Raw genomic sequence first — 23,654 nt, forward strand, 5'->3', positions numbered from 1 at the left:
TATCATGTGCCACCATCCCGTACACCTGAGCCAAGAAAAAAATGCATGTCAGTGACCATACCATGAGCTAAAGCACATGCACTATAACATATATCATGTGCCAGCATCCCATACACCTGAGCCAAGAAACAAGCGCATGTCAGTGACCATACCATGAGCTAAAGCACATGCACTATAACATATATCATGTGCCAGCATCCCATACACATGAGCCAAGCAACAAATGCATGTCAGTGACCATAGCATGAGCTAAAGCACATGCACTATAACATATATAATGTGCCAGCATCTCGTACACCAGATCCAATAAACAAATGCATGTCAGGTACCATATCATGAGCTAAAGCACATGCACTATAACATATATCATGTGCCAGCGTCCCACACACCTGAGCCAAGAAATAAATGCATGTCAGTGACCATACCCTGAGCTAAATCACATGCACTATAACATATCTCATGTGCCAGCGTCCCACACACCTGAGCCAAGAAAAAAATGCATGTCAGTGACCATACCCTGAGCTAAATCACATGCACTATAACATATCTCATGCGCCAGCATCTCATACACCTGTGCCAAGAAACAAATGCATTTTAGTGAACATACCATGAGCTAAAGCCCATGCAATATAACATATGTCATGTGCCAGGGTCCCGTACACCTGATCCAAGAAACAACTGCATGTCAGTGACCATACCATGAGCTAAAGCACATGCACTATAACATATATCATGAGCCAGCGTCCCATACACCTGAGCCAAGAAATAAATGCATGTCAGTGACCATACCCTGAGCTAAACATGCATTATAACATATATCATGTGCCAGCGTCCCATACACCTGAGCCAAGAAACAAATGCATGTCAGTGACCATACCATGAGCTAAAGCACATGCACTATAACATATATCATGTGCCAGCGTCTCATACACCTGAGCCAAGAAACAAATGCATGTCAGTGACCATACCATGAGCTAAAGCACATGCACTGTAACATATATCATATGCCAGTGTCTCATACACCTGAACCAAGAAACAAATGCATGTCAGTGACCATACCATGAGCTAAAGCGCATGCACTATAACATATATCATGTGCCAGCATCCCGTACACCTGAGCCAAGAAACAAATGCATGTCAGTGACCATACCATGAGCTAAAGCACATGCACTATAACATATATCATGTGCCAGCATCCCGTACACCTGAGCCAAGAAACAAATGCATGTCAGTGACCATAGCATGAGCTAAAGCACATGCACTATAACATATATAATGTGCCAGCATCTCGTACACCGGATCCAAGAAACAAATGCATGTCAGTGACCATACCATGAGCTAAAGCACATGCACTATAACATATATCATGTGCCAGCATCCCATACACCTGAGCCAAGAAACAAATGCATGTCAGTGACCATACCATGAGCTAAAGCACAGGCACTATAACATATATCATGTGCCAGCATCCCATTCACCTGAGCCAAGAAACAAATGCATGTCAGTGACCATACCATGAGCTAAAGCACATGCACTATAACATATATCATGTGACAGTGCCCCATACACCTGAACCAAGAAACAAATGCATGTCAGTGACCATACCATGAGCTAAAGCGCATGCACTATAACATATATCATGTGCCAGCATCCCATACACCTGAGCCAAGAAACAAATGCATGTCAGTGACCATACCATGAGCTAAACACATGCACTATAACATATCTCATGTGCCAGCATCCCGTACACCTGAGCCAAGAAACAAATGCATGTCAGTGACCATACCATGAGCTAAAGCGCATGCACTATAACATATATCATGTGCCAGCATCCCGTACACCTGAGCCAAGAAACAAATGCATGTCAGTGACCATACCATGAGCTAAAGCGCATGCACTATAACATATATCATGTGCCAGCATCCCGTACACCTGAGCCAAGAAACAAATGCATGTCAGTGATCATACCATGAGCTAAAGCCCATGCAATATAACATATGTCATGTGCCAGGGTCCCATTCACCTGAGCCAAGAAACAAATGCATGTCAGTGACCATAGCATGAGCAAAAGCACATGCACTATAACATATATCATGTGTCAGCATCCCACACACCTGAGCCAAGAAACAAATGCATGTCAGTGACCATACCATGAGCTAAAGCACATGCACTATAACATATATCATGTGACAGTGCCCCATACACCTGAACCAAGAAACAAATGCATGTCAGTGACCATACCATGAGCTAAAGCACATGCACTATAACATATATCATGTGCCAGCGTCCCGTACACCTGAGCCAAGAAACAAATGCATGTCAGTGACCATACCATGAGCTAAAGCACATGTACTATAACATATCTCATGTGCCAGCATCCCGTACACCTGAGCCAAGAAACAAATGCATGTCAGTGACCATACCATGAGCTAAAGCGCATGCACTATAACATATATCATGTGCCAGCATCCCGTACACCTGAGCCAAGAAACAAATGCATGTCAGTGACCACACCATGAGCTAAAGCACATGCACTATAACATATATGATGTGCCAGCGTCCCGTACACCTGAGCCAAGAAACAAATGCATGTCAGTGACCATACCATGAGCTAAACATGCACTATAACATATATCTTGTGACAGTGCCCCATACACCTGAGCCAAGAAACAAATGCATGTCAGTGACCATACCATGAGCTAAACATGCACTATAACATATATCATGTGCCAGCATCCCATACACCTGATCCAAGAAACAAATGCATGTCAGCGACCATAGCATGAGCTAAAGCACATGCACTATAACATATATCATGTGCCAGTGTCTCATACACCTGAGCTATGATGCAAATGCATGTCAGTGACCATAGCATGAGCTAAAGCACATGCACTATAACATATATCATGTGCCAGTGTCCCACACACCTGAGCCAAGAAGAAAATGCATGTCAGTGACCATACCATGAGCTAAAGCGCATGCACTATAACATATATCATGTGCCAGCGTCCCACACACCTGAGCCAAGAAGAAAATGCATGTCAGTGATCATACCATGAGCTAAAGCACATGAACTATAACATATATCATGTGTTAGCGGCCCATACACCTGTGCCAAGAAACAAATGCATGTCATTGACCATATCATGAGCAAAAGCACATGCGCTATAAAATATATCATGTGCTAGCGTCTCATACACCTGACACAAGAAACAAATGCATGTCAGTGACCATACCATGAGCTAAAGCACATGCACAATAACATATATCATGTGACAGTGCCCCATACACCTGAACCAAGAAACAAATGCATGTCAGTGACCATACCATGACCTAAAGCACATGCACTATAACATATATCATGTGACAGTGCCCCATACACCTGAACCAAGAAACAAATGCATGTCAGTGACCACACCATGAGCTAAAGCACATGCACTATAACATATATCATGTGCCAGTGTCTCATACACCTGAGCCAAGAAACAAATGCATGTCAGTGACCATACCATGAGCTAAAGCCCATGCACTATAACATATATCATGTGCCAGCATCCCATACACCTGAGCCAAGAAACAAATGCATGTCAGTGACCATACCATGAGCTAAAGCACATGCACTATAACATATATCATGTGCCAGCGTCCCGTACACCGGATCCATGAAACAAATGCATGTCAGTGACCACACCATGAGCTAACGCACATGCACTATAACATATATCATGTGCCACCATCCCATACACCTGAGCCAAGAAACAAATGCATGTCAGTGACCATAGCATGAGCTAAAGCACATGCACTATAACATATATCATGTGCCAGCGTCTCATACACCTGAGCCAAGAAACAAATGCATGTCAGTGACCATACCATGAGCTAAAGCACATGCACTATAACATATATCATGTGCCAGCATCTCATACACCTGAGCCAAGAAACAAATGCATGTCAGTGACCATACCATGAGCTAAAGCACATGCGCTATAACATATATCATGTGACAGTGCCCCATACACCTGAACCAAGAAATAAATGCATGTCAGTGACCATACCATGAGCTAAAGCACATGCACTATAACATATATCATGTGCCAGCGTCCCGTAAACCTGAACCAAGAAACAAATGCATGTCAGTGACCATAGCATGAGCTAAAGCACATGCACTATAACATATATCATGTGCCAGCGTCCCATACACCTGAACCAAGAAACAAATGCATGTCAGTGATCATACCATGAGCTAAAGCCCATGCACTATAACATATATCATGTGACAGCATCCCGTACACCTGAGCCAAGAAACAAATGCATGTCAGTGACCATACCATGAGCTAAAGCACATGCACTATAACATATATCATGTTTCAGCATCTCATACACCTGAGCCAAGAAACAAATGCATGTCAGTGACCATACCATGAGCTAAAGCACATGCACTATAACATATATCATGTGCCAGCGTCTCATACACCTGAGCCAAGAAACAAATGCATGTCAGGTACCATACCATGAGCTAAAGCGCATGCACTATAACATATATTATGTGCCAGCGTCTCATACACCTGATCCAAGAAACAAATGCATGTCAGTGACCATACCCTGAGCTAAAGCACATGCACTATAACATATCTCATGTGCCAGCATCCCATACACCTGAGCCAAGAAACAAATGCATGTCAGTGACCATAGCATGAGCAAAAGCACATGCACTATAACATATCATGTGCCAGTGTCCCATACACCTGAGACAAGAAACAAATGCATGTTAGTGACCACACCATGAGCTAAAGCACATGCACTATAACATATATCATGTGCCAGCATCCCGTACACCTGAGCCAAGAAACAAATGCATGTCAGTGACCATACCATGAGCCAAAGCACATGCACTATAACATATATCATGTGCCAGCGTCCCATACACCTGAGCCAAGAAACAAATGCATGTCAGGTACCATACCATGAGCTAAAGCGCATGCACTATAACATATATCATGTGCCAGCGTCTCATACAACTGAGCCAAGAAACAAATGCATGTCAGTGACCGTACCATGAGCTAAAGCACATGCACTATAACATATATCATGTGACAGTGCCCCATACACCTGAGCCAAGAAACAAATGCATGTCAGTGACCATACCCTGAGATAAAGCACATGCATTATAACATATATCATGTGCCAGCGACCCATACACCTGAGCCAAGAAACAAATGCATGTCAGTGACCATACCATGAGCTAAAGCGCATGCACTATAACATATATCATGTGCCAGCATCCCGTACACCTGAGCCAAGAAACAAATGCATGTCAGTGACCATACCATGAGCTAAACATGCACTATAACATATATCATGTGCCAGCATCCCATACACCTGAGCCAAGAAACAAATGCATGTCAGTGACCATACCCTGAGCTAAAGCACATGCACTATAACATATATTATGTGCCAGCATCCCATACACCTGAGCCAAGAAACAAATGCATGTCAGGTACCATACCATGAGCTAAAGCGCATGCACTATAACATATATCATGTGCCAGCGTCTCATACAACTGAGCCAAGTAACAAATGCATGTCAGTGACCACACCATGAGCTAAAGCACATGCACTATAACATATCATGTGCCAGTGTCCCATACACCTGATCCAAGAAACAAATGCATGTCAGTGACCATACCATGAGCTAAAGCGCATCCACTATAACATATATCATGTGCCAGCATCCCATACACCTGAGCCAAGAAACAAATGCATGTCAGTGACTATACCATGAGCTAAAGGGCATGCACTATAACATATCTCATGTGCCAGCGTCTCATACACCTGAGCCAAGAAACAAATGCATGTCAGTGAGCATACCCTGAGCTAAAGCACATGCACTATAACATATATTATGTGCCAGAGTCTCATACACCTGAGCCAAGAAACAAATGCATGTCAGTGATTGTACCATGAGCTAAAGCACATGCACTATAACATATCTCATGTGCCAGCGCCCCATACACCTGAGCCAAGAAACAAATGCATGTCAGTGACCATACCATGAGCTAAACCACATGCACTATAACATATATCATGTGCCAGCGTCTCGTACACCGGATCCAAGAAACAAATGCATGTCAGTGATCATACCATGAGCTAAAGCACATGCACTATAACACATATCATGTGACAGTGCCCCATACACCTGAACCAAGAAGCAAATGCATGTCAGTGACCATACCATGAGCTAAAGCACATGCACTATAACATATATCATGTGCCAGCATCCCATACACCTGAGCCAAGAAACAAATGCATGTCAGTGACCATACCATGAGCTAAAGAGCATGCACTATAACATATATCATGTGCCAGCATCCCATACACCTGAGCCAAGAAACAAATGCATGTCAGTGACCATACCATGAGCTAAAGCCCATGCACTATAACATATATCATGTGACAGCATCCCATAGACCTGAGCCAAGAAACAAATGCATGTCAGTGACCATACCATGAGCTAAAGCACATGCACTATAACATATATCATGTGCCAGCGTCCCATACACCTGAGCCAAGAAACAAATGCATGTCAGTGACCATACCATGAGCTAAAGCACATGCACTATAACATATATCATGTTCCAGCATCCCATACACCTGAACCAAGAAACAAATGCATGTCAGTGACCATACCATGAGCTAAAGCGCATGCACTATAACATATATCATGTGCCAGCATCCCATACACCTGAGCCAAGAAACAAATGCATGTCAGTGACCATACCCTGAGCTAAAGTACATGCACTATAACATATCTCATGTGCCAGCATCCCATACACCTGAGCCAAGAAACAAATGCATGTCAGTGACCATACCATGAGCTAAAGCGCATGCACTATAACATATATCATGTGACAGTGCCCCGTACACCTGAGCCAAGAAACAAATGCATGTCAGTGACCATACCATGAGCTAAAGCACATGCACTATAACATATATCATGTGCCAGCGTCTCATACACCTGATCCAAGAAACAAATGCATGTCAGTGACCATACCATGAGCTAAAGCACATGCACTATAACATATATCATGTGCCAGCGTCTCATACACCTGATCCAAGAAACAAATGCATGTCAGTGACCATAGCATGAGCTAAAGCACATGCACTATAACATATATCATGTGCCAGCATCCCATACACCTGAGCCAAGAAACAAATGCATGTCAGTGACCATACCATGAGCTAAAGCACATGCACTATAACATATATCATGTGCCAGCATCCCATACACCTGAGCCAAGAAACAAATGCATGTCAGTGACCATACCATGAGCTAAACATGCATTATAACATATGTCATGTGCCAGCGTCTCATACACCTGATCCAAGAAACAAATGCATGTCAGTGACCACACCATGAGCTAAAGCACATGCACTATAACATATCATGTGCCAGTGTCCCATACACCTGAGACAAGAAACAAATGCATGCCAGTGATCATACCATGAGCTAAAGCACATGCACTATAACATACATCATGTGACAGTGCCCCATACACCTGAACCAAGAAACAAATGCATGTCAGTGACCATACCATGAGCTAAAGCACATGCACTATAACATATATCATGTGACAGCATCCCGTACACCTGAGCCAAGAAGCAAATGCATGTCAGTGACCATACCATGAGCTAAAGCGCATGCACTATAACATATATGATGTGCCAGCATCTTGTACATCTGATCCAAGAAACAAATGCATGTCAGTGACCATACCATGAGCTAAAGCACATGCGCTATAACATATATCATGTGACAGTGCCCCATGCACCTGAACCAAGAAATAAATGCATGTCAGTGACCATACCATGAGCTAAAGCACATGCACTATAACATATATCATGAGCCAGCGTCCCGTACACCAGATTCAATAAACAAATGCATGTCAGTGACCATACCATGAGCTAAAGCGCATGCACTATAACATATATGATGTGCCAGCATCTTGTACATCTGATCCAAGAAACAAATGCATGTCAGTGACCATACCATGAGCTAAAGCACATGCGCTATAACATATATCATGTGCCAGTGTCCCATACACCTGAGCCAAGAAACAAATGCATGTCAGTGACCATAGCATGAGCTAAAGCACATGCACTATAACATATATCATGTTTCAGCATCCCATACACCTGACACAAGAAACAAATGCATGTCAGTGACCATACCATGAGCTAAAGCACATGCACTATAACATATATCATGTGACAGCATCCCGTACACCTGAGCCAAGAAACAAATGCATGTCACTGATCATACCATGAGCTAAAGGGCATGCACTATAACATATATCATGTGCCACCATCTCATACACCTGAGCCAAGAAACAAATGCATGTCAGTGACCATACCATGAGCTAAAGCACATGCACTATAACATATCTCATGTGCCAGCATCCCATACACCTGAGCCAAGAAACAAATGCATGTCAGGTACCATACCATGAGCTGAAGCACATGCACTATAACATATATCATGTGCCAGCGTCTCATACACCTGTGCCAAGAAACAAATGCATGTCAGGTACCATACCATGAGCTAAAGCGCATGCACTATAACATATATCATGTGCCAGCATCTCATACACCTGTGCCAAGAAACAAATGCATGTCAGTGACCATACCATGAGCTAAAGCACATGCACTATAACATATATCATGTGACAGTGCCCCATACACCTGAGCCAAGAAACAAATGCATGTCAGTGACCGTATCATGAGCTAAAGCACATGCACTATAACATATATCATGAGCCAGCGTCCCGTACACCAGATTCAATAAACAAATGCATGTCAGGTACCATATCATGAGCTAAAGCGCATGCACTATAACATATATCATGTGCCAGCGTCTCATACACCTGAGCCAAGAAACAAATGCATGTCAGTGACCGTACCATGAGCTAAAGCGCATGCACTATAACATATAACATGTGCCAGCGTCCCATACACCTGAGCCAAGAAACAAATGCATGTCAGTGACCGTACCATGAGCTAAAGCGCATGCACTATAACATATATCATGTGCCAGCGTCTCATACACCTGAGCCAAGAAACAAATGCATGTCAGTGACCGTACCATGAGCTAAAGCGCATGCACTATAACATATATCATGTGCCAGTGTCTCATACACCTGAGCTATGATGCAAATGCATGCCAGTGATCATACCATGAGCTAAAGCGCATGCACTATAACATATAACATGTGCCAGTGTCTCATACACCTGAGCTATGATGCACATGCATGTCAGTGACCATACCATGAGCTAAAGCACATGCACTACGAAATATATCATGTGCCAGCATCCCATACACCTGAGCCAAGAAACAAATGCATGTCAGTGACCGTACCATGAGCTGAAGCACATGCACTATAACATATATTATGTGCCAGAGTCTCATACACCTGAGCCAAGAAACAAATGCATGTCAGTGATTGTACCATGAGCTAAAGCGCATGCACTATAACATATATCATGTGCCAGCGTCTCATACACCTGAGCCAAGTAACAAATGCATGTCAGTGACCACACCATGAGCTAAAGCACATGCACTATAACATATATCATGTGCCAGTGTCCCATACACCTGAGACAAGAAACAAATGCATGTCAGTGACCATACCATGAGCTAAAGCACATGCACTATAACATATATCATGTGACAGCGTCCCATAAACCTGAGCCAAGAAACAAATGCATGTCAGTGACCATACCATGAGCTAAAGCACATGCACTATAACATATATCATGTGCCACCATCTCGTACACCTGAGCCAAGAAACAAATGCATGTCAGTGACCATACCATGAGCTAAAGCACATACACTATAACATATATCATGAGCCAGCGTCCCGTACACCAGATCCAATAAACAAATGCATGTCAGGTACCATACCATGAGCTAAGGCACATGCACTATAACATATACAATGTGCCAGCGTCCCGTAAACCGGATCCAATAAACAAATGCATGTCAGGTACCATACCATGAGCTAAAGCACATGCACTATAACATATATCATGAGCCAGCGTCCCGTACACCAGATCCAATAAACAAATGCATGTCAGGTACCATACCATGAGTTAAGGCACATGCACTATAACATATACAATGTGCCAGCGTCCCGTAAACCGGATCCAATAAACAAATGCATGTCAGGTACCATACCATGAGCTAAAGCACATGCACTATAACATATATGATGTGCCAGCATCCCATACACCTGAGCCAAGAAACAAATGCATGTCACTGACCATACCATGAGCTAAAGCACATGCACTATAACATATATCATGAGCCACCATCCCGTACACCTGAGCCAAGAACAAAATGCATGTCAGTGACCATACCCTGAGCTAAATCACATGCACTATAACATATATCATGAGCCAGCGTCCCGTACACCAGATCCAATAAACAAATGCATGTCAGTGACCATGCCATGAGCTAAAGCACATGCACTATAACATATATCATGTGCCACCATCTCGTACACCAGATCCAATAAACAAATGCATGTCAGGTACCATACCATGAGCTAAAGCACATGCACTATAACATATATCATGAGCCAGCGTCCCGTACACCAGATCCAATAAACAAATGCATGTCAGTGACCACACCATGAGCTAAAGCACATGCACTATAACATATCATGTGCCAGTGTCCCATACACCTGAGACAAGAAACAAATGCATGTCAGTGACCATACCATGAGCTAAAGCACATGCACTATAACATATATCATGAGCCAGCGTCCCGTACACCAGATCCAATAAACAAATGCATGTCAGGTACCATACCATGAGCTAAAGCACATGCACTATAACACATATCATGTGCCAGCATCCCATACACCTGAGCCAAGAAACAAATGCATGTCAGTGATTGTACCATGAGCTAAAGCGCATGCACTATAACATATAACATGTGCCAGTGTCTCATACACCTGAGCTATGATGCAAATGCATGCCAGTGATCATACCATGAGCTAAAGCACATGCACTATAACATATATCATGTGCCAGTGTCTCATACACCTGAGCCAAGTAACAAATGCATGTCATTGACCATACCATGAGCTAAAGCACATGCATTATAACATATATCATGTGCCAGTGTCCCATACACCTGAGCCAAGAAACAAATGCATGTCAGTGACCATACCATGAGCTAAAGCACATGCACTATAACATATATCATGTGCCAGCGTCTCATACACCTGAGCCAAGTAACAAATGCATGTCAGTGACCACACCATGAGCTAAAGCACATGCACTATAACATATCATGTGCCAGTGTCCCACACACCTGAGACAAGAAACAAATGCATGTCAGTGACCATACCATGAGCTAAAGCACATGCACTATAACATATATCATGTGCCAGTGTCCCACACACCTGAGACAAGAAACAAATGCATGTCAGTGACCACACCATGAGCTAAAGCACATGCACTATAACATATATCATGTGCCAGCGCCCCATACACCTGAGCCAAGAAACAAATGCATGTCAGTGACCATACCATGAGCTAAAGCACATGCATTATAACATATATCATGTGCCAGCATCTCATACACCTGAGCCAAGTAACAAATGCATGTCAGTGACCACACCATGAGCTAAAGCACATGCACTATAACATATATCATGTGCCAGCGTCCCACACACCTGAGCCAAGAATAAAATGCATGTCAGTGACCACACCATGAGCTAAAGTGCATGCACTATAACATATATCATGTGCCAGCGTCTCATACACCTGAGCTACGAAGCAAATGCATGTCAGTGACCATACCATGAGCTAAAGCACATGTACTATAACATATCTCATGTGCCAGCATCCCGTACACCTGAGCCAAGAAACAAATGCATGTCAGTGACCATACCATGAGCTAAAGCACATGCACTATAACATATATCATGTGACAGCGTCCCATAAACCTGAGCCAAGAAACAAATGCATGTCAGTGACCATAGCATGAGCTAAAGCACATGCACTATAACATATATCATGTGCCACCATCTCGTACACCTGAGCCAAGAAACAAATGAATGTCAGTGACCATACCATGAGCTAAAGCACATACACTATAACATATATCATGAGCCAGCGTCCCGTACACCAGATCCAATAAACAAATGCATGTCAGGTACCATACCATGAGCTAAGGCACATGCACTATAACATATATCATGTGCCAGTGTCTCATACACCTGAGCTATGATGCAAATGCATGTCAGTGACCATACCATGAGCTAAAGCACATGCACTATAACATATATCATGTGCCAGCGCCCCATACACCTGAGACAAGAAACAAATGCATGTCAGTGACCATACCATGAGCTAAAGCACATGCACTATAACATATATCATGTGCCAGCGTCTCGTACACCGGATCCAAGAAACAAATGCATGTCAGTGACCATACCATGAGCTAAAGCACATGCACTATAACATATATCATGAGCCAGCGTCCCGTACACCTGAACCAAGAAACAAATGCATGTCAGTGACCATACCATGAGCTAAAGCACATGCACTATAACATATATCATGTGCCAGCGTCTCGTACACCGGATCCAAGAAACAAATGCATGTCAGTGACCATACCATGAGCTAAGGCACATGCACTATAACATATATCATGTGCCAGTGTCTCATACACCTGAGCTATGATGCAAATGCATGTCAGTGACCATACCATGAGCTAAAGCACATGCACTATAACATATATCATGTGACAGCATCCCATACACCTGAGCCAAGAAACAAATGCATGTCAGGTACCATACCATGAGCTAAAGCACATGCACTATAACATATATCATGTGCCAGCGCCCCATACACCTGAGACAAGAAACAAATGCATGTCAGTGACCATACCATGAGCTAAAGCACATGCACTATAACATATATCATGTGCCAGCGTCTCGTACACCGGATCCAAGAAACAAATGCATGTCAGTGACCATACCATGAGCTAAAGCAGATGCACTATAACATATATCATGTGCCAGCATTTCATACACCTGAGCCAAGAAGCACATGCATGTCAGTGACCATACCATGAGCTAAAGCCCATGCACTATAACATATCATGTGCCAGCATCCCATACACCTGAGCCAAGAAACAAATGCATGTCAGTGATCATACCATGAGCTAAAGCACATGCACTATAACATATATCATGTGCCAGCGTCCCGTACACCTGAGCCAAGAAACAAATGCATGTCAGTGACCATACCATGAGCTAAAGCACATGCACTATAACATATATCATGTGCCAGCGTCTCGTACACCGGATCCAAGAAACAAATGCATGTCAGTGACCATACCATGAGCTAAAGCACATGCACTATAACATATATCATGTGCCAGCGTCTCATACAACTGAGCTATGATGCAAATGCATGTCAGTGACCATACCATGAGCTAAAGCGCATGCACTATAACATATATCATGTGCCAGCATCCCGTACACCTGAGCCAAGAAACAAATGCATGTCAGGTACCATAGCATGAGCTAAAGCACATGCACTATAACATATATCATGTGCCAGCGTCTCATACACCTGAGCCAAGTAACAAATGCATGTCAGTGACCACACCATGAGCTAAAGCACATGCACTATAACATATCATGTGCCAGTGTCCCATACACCTGAGACAAGAAACAAATGCATGTCAGTGACCATACCATGAGCTAAAGCACATGCACTATAACATATATCATGTGCCAGCATCTCATACACCTGAGACAAGAAACAAATGCATGTCAGTGACCATACCATGAGCTAAAGCACATGCACTATAACATATATCATGTGCCAGCATCTCATACACCTGAGACAAGAAACAAATGCATGTCAGTGACCATACCATGAGCTAAAGCACATGCACTATAACATATATCATGTGACAGCGTCCCATAAACCTGAGCCAAGAAACAAATGCATGTCAGTGACCATACCATGAGCTAAAGCACATGCACTATAACATATATCATGAGCCAGCATCCCGTACACCTGATCCAAGAAACAAATGCATGTCAGTGACCATACCATGAGCTAAAGCACATGCACTATAACATATCTCATGTGCCAGCATCTCATACACCTGAGACAAGAAACAAATGCATGTCAGTGACCATACCATGAGCTAAAGCACATGCACTATAACATATATCATGTGCCAGCATCCCATACACCTGAGCCAAGAAACAAATGCATGTCAGTGACCATACCATGAGCTAAAGCACATGCACTATAACATATATCATGTGCCAGCATCCCATTCACCTGAGCCAAGAAACAAATGCATGTCAGTGACCATACCATGAGCTAAAGCACATGCACTATAACATATATCATGTGCCAGCATCCCATTCACCTGAGCCAAGAAACAAATGCATGTCAGTGACCATACCATGAGCTAAAGCACATGCACTATAACATATATCATGTGCCAGCTTCCCACACACCTGAGCCAAGAAATAAATGCATCTCAGTGACCATAGCATGAGCTAAAGCACATGCACTATAACATATATCATGTGCCAGCATCCCGTACACCTGAGCCAAGAAACAAATGCATGTCAGTTACCATACCATGAGCTAAAGCCCATGCACTATAACATATATCATGTGCCAGCATCTCATACACCTGAGACAAGAAACAAATGCATGTCAGTGACCATACCCTGAGCTAAAGCACATGCACTATAACATATATCATGTTTCAGCATCCCATACACCTGACACAAGAAACAAATGCATGTCAGTGACCATGCCATGAGCTAAAGCACATGCACTATAACATGTATCATGTGACAGTGCCCCATACACCTGAGCCAAGAAACAAATGCATGTCAGTGACCATACCATGAGCTGAAGCACATGCACTATAACATATATCATGTGCCAGTGTCCCATACACCTGAGACAAGAAACAAATGCATGTCATTGACCATATCATGAGCTAAAGCACATGCACTATAACATATATCATGTGCCAAGCATCCATACACCTGAGCCAGGAAGCAAATGCATGTCAGTGACCATACCATGAGCTAAAGCACATGCACTATAACATATATCATGTGTCAGCGTCCCATACACCTGAGCCAAGAAACACATGCATGTCAGTGACCATACCATGAGCTAAAGCACATGCACTATAACATATATCATGTGCCAGCATCCCGTACACCTGAGCCAAGAAACAAATGCATGTCAGTGACCACACCATGAGCTTAAGCACATGCACTATAACATATATCATGTGCCACCATCCCGTACACCGGAGCCAAGAACAAAATGCATGTCAGTGACCATACCATGAGCTAAATCACATGCACTATAACATATATCATGTGCCAGCATCCCATACACCTGTGCCAAGAAACAAATGCATGTCAGGTACCATACCATGAGCTAAAGCACATGCACTATAACATATCTCATGTGCCAGCGTCTCATACACCTGAGCCAAGAAACAAATGCATGTCTGTGACCATACCCTGAGCTAAATCACATGCACTATAACATATCTCATGTGCCAGCGTCTCATACACCTGAGCCAAGAAGCAAATGCATGTCAGTGACCATACCATGAGCTAAAGCACATGCACTATAACATATATCATGAGCCAGTGTCCCGTACACCTGATCCAAGAAACAAATGCATGTCAGTGACCATAGCATGAGCTAAAGCACATGCGCTATAACATATATCATGTGCCAGTGGCCATACACCTGAGCCAAGAAACAAATGCATGTCAGTGACCATACCATGAGCTAAAGCACATGCACTATAACATATATCATGTGACAGTGCCCCATACACCTGAGCCAAGAAACAAATGCATGTCAGTGACCATAGCATGAGCTAAAGCACATGCGCTATAACATATATCATGTGCCAGCGTCCCATACACCTGAGCCAAGAAACAAATGCATGTCATTGACCATACCATGAGCTAAAGCAGATGCACTATAACATATATCATGTGCCAGCATCCCGTACACCTGATCCAAGAAACAAATGCATGTCAGTGACCATACCATGAGCTAAAGCACATGCACTATAACATATATCATGTGACAGTGCCCCATACACCTGAGCCAAGAAACAAATGCATGTCAGTGACCATACCATGAGCTAAACATGCACTATAACATATATCATTTGCCAGCATCCCATACACCTGATCCAAGAAACAAATGCATGTCAGGGCCCATACCATGAGCTGAAGCACATGCACTATAACATATATCATGTGCCAGTGTCCCATACACCTGAGACAAGAAACAAATGCATGTCATTGACCATATCATGAGCTAAAGCACATGCACTATAACATATATCATAAGCCAGCGTCCCGTACACCAGATCCAAGAAACAAATGCATGTCAGTGACCATACCATGAGCTAAACATGCACTATAACATATATCATGTGCCAGCGTCCCGTAAACCGGATCCAATAAACAAATGCATGTCAGGTACCATACCATGAGCTTAAGCACATGCACTATAACATATATCATGTGCCACCATCCCGTACACTGGAGCCAAGAACAAAATGCATGTCAGTGACCATACCATGAGCTAAAGCACATGCACTATAACATATATCATGTGCCAGCATCCCATACACCTGAGCCAAGAAACAAATGCATGTCAGTGACCATACCATGAGCTAAAGCACATGCACTATAACATATCTCATGTGCCAGCGTCCCACACACCGGATACAAGAAACAAATGCGTGTCAGGGTCCAAACCATGAGCTAAAGCACATGCACTATAACATATCTCATGTGCCAGCGTCTCATACACCGGATCCAAGAAACAAATGCATGTCAGTGATTGTACCATGAGCTAAAGCACATGCACTATAACATATATCATGTGACAGTGCCCCATACACCTGAACCAAGAAACAAATGCATGTCAGTGACCATACCATGAGCTAAAGCACATGCACTATAACATATATCATGTGACAGTGCCCCATACACCTGAACCAAGAAACAAATGCATGTCAGTGACCATACCATGAGCTAAAGCACATGTACTATAACATATATCATGTGCCAGCATCCCATACACCTGAGCCAAGAAACAAATGCATGTCAGTGACCATACCATGAGCTAAAGCACATGCACTATAACATATATCATGTGCCAGCATCCCATACACCTGAGCCAAGAAACAAATGCATGTCAGTGACCATACCATGAGCTAAAGCACATGCACTATAACATATATCATGTGCCAGCATCCCGTACACCTGAGCCAAGAAACAAATGCATGTCAGTGACCACACCATGAGCTGAAGCACATGCATTATAACATATATCATGTGCCAGCGTCTCATACACCTGAGCCAAGTAACAAATGCATGTCAGTGACCACACCATGAGCTAAAGCACATGCACTATAACATATAATGTGCCACCATCTCGTACACCTGAGCCAAGAAACAAATGCATGTCAGTGACCACACCATGAGCTAAAGCACATGCACTATAACATATATCATGTGCCAGCATCCCGTACACCTGAGCCAAGAAACAAATGCATGTCAGTGACCACACCATGAGCTGAAGCACATGCATTATAACATATATCATGTGCCAGCGTCTCATACACCTGAGCCAAGTAACAAATGCATGTCAGTGACCATACCATGAGCTAAAGCACATGCACTATAACATATATCATGTGACAGTGCCCCATACACCTGAGCCAATAAACAAATGCATGTCATTGAACATATCATGAGAAAAAGCACATGGGCTATAACATATATCATGTGCCAGCGGACAATACACCTGAGCCAAGAAACAAATGCATGTCATTGAACATATCATGAGAAAAAGCACATGGGCTATACCATATATCATGTGCCAGCATCCCGTACACCTGAGCCAAGAAACAAATGCATGTCAGTGACCATACCATGAGCTAAAGCACATGCACTATAACATATATCATGTGCCAGCATCCCGTACACCTGAGCCAAGAAACAAATGCATGTCAGTGACCATACCATGAGCTAAAGCACATGCACTATAACATATCATGTGCCAGCATCCCGTACACCTGAGCCAAGAAACAAATGCATGTCAGTGACCATACCATGAGCTAAAGCACATGCACTATAACATATATCATGTGACAGTGCCCCATACACCTGAGCCAAGAAACAAGCGCATGTCAGTGACCATACCATGAGCTAAAGCACATGCACTATAACATATATCATGTGCCACCATCTTGTACACCAGATCCAATAAACAAATGCATGTCAGGTACCATATCATGAGCTAAAGCACATGCACTATAACATATATCATGTGCTAGCATCCCATACACCTGAGCCAAGAAACAAATGCATGTCAGTGACCATACCATGAGCTAAAGCACATGCACTATAACATATATCATGTGCCAGCGTCCCATACACCTGAGCCAAGAAATAAATGCATGTCAGTGGCCATACCATGAGCTAAAGCACATGCACTATAACATATATCATGTGCCAGAGTCTCATACACCTGAGCCAAGAAACAAATGCATGTCAGTGACCACACCATGAGCTAAAGCACATGCACTATAACATATATCATGTGACAGTGCCCCATACACCTGAGACAAGAAACAAATGCATGTCAGTGACCACACCATGAGCTAAAGCACATGCACTATAACATATATCATGTGACAGTGCCCCATACACCTGAGACAAGAAACAAATGCATGTCAGTGACCACACCATGAGCTAAAGCACATGCACTATAACATATAATGTGCCACCATCTCGTACATCAGATCCAATAAACAAATGCATGTCAGGTACCATACCATGAGCTAAAGCACATGCACTATAACATATAACATGAGCCAGCGTCCCGTACACCAGATCCAATAAACAAATGCATGTCAGTGACCATACCATGAGCTAAAGCACATGCACTATAACATATATCATGTGCCAGCGTCTCATACACCTGATCCAAGAAACAAATGCATGTCAGTGACCATACCATGAGCTAAAGCACATGCACTATAACATATATCATGTGCCAGCATCTCATACACCTGAGCCAAGAAACAAATGCATGTCAGTGACCACACCATGAGCTAAAGCACATGCACTATAACATATATCATGTGCCAGCGTCTCATACACCTGATCCAAGAAACAAATGCATGTCAGTGACCATACCATGAGCTAAAGCACATGCACTATAACATATATCATGTGCCAGCGCCCCATACACCTGAGCCAATAAACAAATGCATGTCATTGAACATATCATGAGAAAAAGCACATGGGCTATAACATATATCATGTGCCAGCATCCCATACACCTGAGCCAAGAAACAAATGCATGTCAGTGACCATACCATGAGCTAAAGGGCATGCACTATAACATATATCATGTGCCAGCATCTCATACACCTGAGCCAAGAAACAAATGCATGTCAGTGACATATCATGAGCTAAAGCACATGCACTATAACATATATCATGTGCCAGCGTATCATACACCTGAGCCAAGTAACAAATGCATGTCATTGAACATATCATGAGAAAAAGCACATGGGCTATAACATATATCATGTGCCAGCATCCCATACACCTGAGTCAAGAAACAAATGCATGTCATTGAACATATCATGAGAAAAAGCACATGGGCTATAACATATATCATGTGCCAGCATCCCATACACCTGAGCCAAGAAACAAATGCATGTCAGTGACCATACCATGAGCTAAAGCACATGCACTATAACATATATCATGTGCCAGAGTCTCATACACCTGAGCCAAGAAACAAATGCATGTCAGTGACATATCATGAGCTAAAGCACATGCACTATAACATATCTCATGTGCCTGCGTCCCATACACCTGAGCCAAGAAACAAATGCATGTCAGTGACCACACCATGAGCTAAAGCACATGCACTATAACATATATCATGTGCCAGCGTCCCGTAAACCGGATCCAATAAACAAATGCATATCAGTGACCATAGCATGAGCTAAAGCGCATGCACTATAACATATATCATGTGCCAGTGTCTCATACACCTGAGCCAAGAAACAAATGCATGTCAGTGACCATGCCATGAGCTAAAGCACATGCACTATAACATATATCATGTGCCAGCATCCCATACACCTGAGCCAAGAAACAAATGCATGTCAGTGATTATACATGAGCTAAAGCACATGCACTATAACATATCTCATGTGCCAGCATAAAAGATGCTCATGGAAGACAGGTTTATACAGGATGGGTGGTTAGACGAAGAGACAAGTTTACACAGGATGGGTTGTTAGGTGAACACACAGGTTTATATAGGAAGGATCATTACATGAATAGACAAGTTTATATAGGATGGATCATTACATGAACAGACTGGTTTATACGGGATGGATCATTACATGAACAGACAAGTTTATATAGGATGGATTATTACATGAACAGACAGGTTTACACAGGAAGGATGATAGGAAGGATCATTACATGAACAGACAGCTTTAATCAGGATGGGTGGTTAGGTGGACAGATGTGTTTATATAGGAAGGATCATTACATGAATAGACAGGTTTATATAGGATGGATCATTACATGAACAGACCGGTTTATACGGGATGGATCATTACATGAACAGACAAGTTTATATAGGATGGATTATTACATGAACAGACAGGTTTACACAGGAAGGATGATAGGAAGGATCATTACATGAACAGACAGCTTTAATCAGGATGGGTGGTTAGGTGGACAGATGGGTTTATATAGGAAGGATCATTACATGAATAGACAGGTTTATATAGGATGGATCATTACATGAACAGACCGGTTTATACGGGATGGATCATTACATGAACAGACAAGTTTATATAGGATGGATTATTACATGAACAGACAGGTTTACACGGGAAGGATGATAGGAAGGATCATTACATGAACAGACAGCTTTAATCAGGATGGGTGGTTAGGTGGACAGATGGGTTTATATAGGAAGGATCATTACATGAATAGACAGGTTTATACAGGATGGATTAATAGATAATCAGTTTAATAGGTGTGGGATCAATATTAGAGGAACAGTCAGAGAGATGATGGAGGGAAATGGATAAGAAGATGAACAGACTGATAGACTGGCATTTTGACAGATGGACAGACTGGTAATCAGGCAGACACAGGAATGAACGCTCAATTTAGAAATAGATAGTTAAACACTGCAGACATGGAGAGACAGGCTTAGGTTGGGCATCTCTTACCTGTCCTCCATGTCTCCGGTCCCAGCCGGCCACCAGTAGATGTGCTGACAGCTCCTCCTTGTACTTATAGCTGATGCCCTTCACAAGATTGGCAGCTGCCACTACCAATGGGGCGTCGTCCATGTCGAGGCTGAGAAAGAGAGACAGGCACCTGAAGCTTTCTCTTACATCAGCTGTACATCCCAGGCCCTCGCTAGGAGACCCTCAATTTAGGACCCGGATGGACCTGGCTTATCTGCTACACCAGTCTGATAGTACCCATCGTAGGTTGTTGTGAGTTACAGCAAGAACACCCACGAAAGGGGGCTGGCACAGACACAGAGTGGGGCCAGGTTTGGGGTTAGAACTCCAGGCAAAGCCTGGAAGGAAACCCCTAATTATCCAGCACTTCAACACACGTGAACTTGGGGGCGGCAGGTATAATAGTGCATGCGAATTCCACTGTATAGAGCTCCTGACCACATGCTCGGCCCAGACTGTGTAGGAAACAGATAGGCATGTGGCAATGGTGTCTCAGCTTCCACAGCCTGTAGGACATGGCAGGGAACAGAGAAGCATGTGGTTCACAATCTGTAGGACAGGGCAGGGAGCAGATAGGCATGTGGTAATGGTTTCTCAGCTTTCACAGCCGGCAGGACAGGGCAGGGAGCAGACAGGCATGTGGTAAGGGTTTCTCAGCTTTCACAGCCGGTAGGACAGGGTAGGGAGCTGATAGGCATGCGGTTCACAGCCTGTAGGAGAGGGCAGGGACAGATAGGCATGTGGCTTACAGCCTGTAGGACAGGGCAGGGAGCAGATAGGCATGTGGTGCACAGCCTGTAGGACAGGGCAGGGAACAGATAAGCATGTGGTAAGGGTTTCCTCAGCTTTCCAAGCCGGTAGGACAGGGCAGGGAGCAGATAGGCACGTGGTAAGGGTTTCTCAGCTTTCACAGCCGGTAGGACAGGGCAGGGAGCAGATAAGCATGTGGGAATGGTGTTTCAGCTTCCACAGCCTGTAGGACAGATCAGGGAACATATAGGCATGTGGTTCACAGACGGTATGACAGGGCAGGGAGCAGAAAGGCATGTGGGAATGGTGTCTCAGCTTCCACAGCCTGTAGGACTTGGCAGGGAACAGATAGGCATGTGGTTCACAGCCTGTGGGACAGGGCAGGAAACAGATAGGCATGTGGTAAGGGTTTCTAAGCTTCCACAGGCTGTAGGACAGGGAAGGGAGCAGATAGGCATATGGTAAGGGTTTCTCAGCTTCCACAGCCTGTAGGACAGGGCAGGGAGCAGATAGGCATGTGGTAAGGGTTTCTCAGCTTCCACAGCCTGTAGGACAGGGCAGGGAGCAGATAAGCATGTGGCAATGGTGTCTCAGCTTTCACAGACGGTAGGACAGGGCAGGGAGAAGATAGGCATGTGGTAAGGGTTTCTCAGCTTCCACGGGCTGTAGGACAGGGCAGGGAGCAGATAGGCATGTGGTAAGGGTTTCTCAGCTTCCACAGCCTGTGGGACAGGGCAGGGAACAGATAAGCATGTGGTAAGGGTTTTTCAGCTTCCACCGCCTGCAGGACAGGGCAGGGAGCAGATAAGCATGTGGTAAGGGTTTCTAAGCTTCCACAGGCTGTAGGACAGGGAAGGGAGCAGATAGGCATGTGGTAAGGGTTTCTCAGCTTCCACCGCCTGCAGGACAGGGCAGGGAGCAGATAAGCATGCGGTAAGGGTTTCTAAGCTTCCACAGGCTGAAGGACAGGGCAGGGAGCAGATAAGCATGTGGTAAGGGTTTCTAAGCTTCCACGGCCTGTAGGACAGATCAGGGAGCAGATAGGCATGTGGTTCACAGCCTGTAGGACAGGGCAGGGAGCAGATAGGCATGTGGCAATTGTGTCTCAGCTTCCACAGCCTAGGGAACAGATAGGCATGTAGTTCACAGCCCGTGGGACAGGGCAGGGAGCAGATAGGCATGTGGTAAGGGTTTCTCAGCTTCCACTGCCTGCAGGACAGGGCAGGGAGCAGATAAGCATGTGGTAAGGGTTTCTAAGCTTCCACAGCTGGTAGGACAGAGCAGGGAGTAGATAGGCATGTGGTTCACAGACTGTAGGACAGGGCAGGGAGCAGATAGGCATGTGTTAAGGCTTTCTAAGCTTCCACAGGCTGTACGACAGGGAAGGGAGCAGATAGGCATGTGGTAAGGGTTTCTCAGCTTCCACCGCTTGCAGGACAGGGCAGGGCAGGGAGCAGATAAGCATGTGGTAAGGGTTTTTCAGCTTCCACCGCCTGCA

General features: G+C 43.9%; 1 protein-coding gene across 1 annotated transcript in view; it reads right to left on the reverse strand.

The window, feature by feature from the left end:
• Positions 1 to 23,654, reverse strand: part of LOC138522060 (proteasome subunit beta type-9-like) — a 172,118-nt gene that overhangs the window by 71,634 nt on the left and 76,830 nt on the right. The window contains exon 4 of the mRNA XM_069635297.1: positions 21,386 to 21,515. Within this exon, the coding sequence (XP_069491398.1) occupies positions 21,386 to 21,515 (130 nt within the window). The remainder of the gene's footprint in view (positions 1 to 21,385; positions 21,516 to 23,654) is intronic.

Source organism: Ambystoma mexicanum, chromosome 13 (genome assembly GCF_040938575.1).
Source record: "Ambystoma mexicanum isolate Mex_15411 chromosome 13, UKY_AmexF1_1, whole genome shotgun sequence".
Lineage (NCBI taxonomy): Eukaryota > Metazoa > Chordata > Amphibia > Caudata > Ambystomatidae > Ambystoma > Ambystoma mexicanum.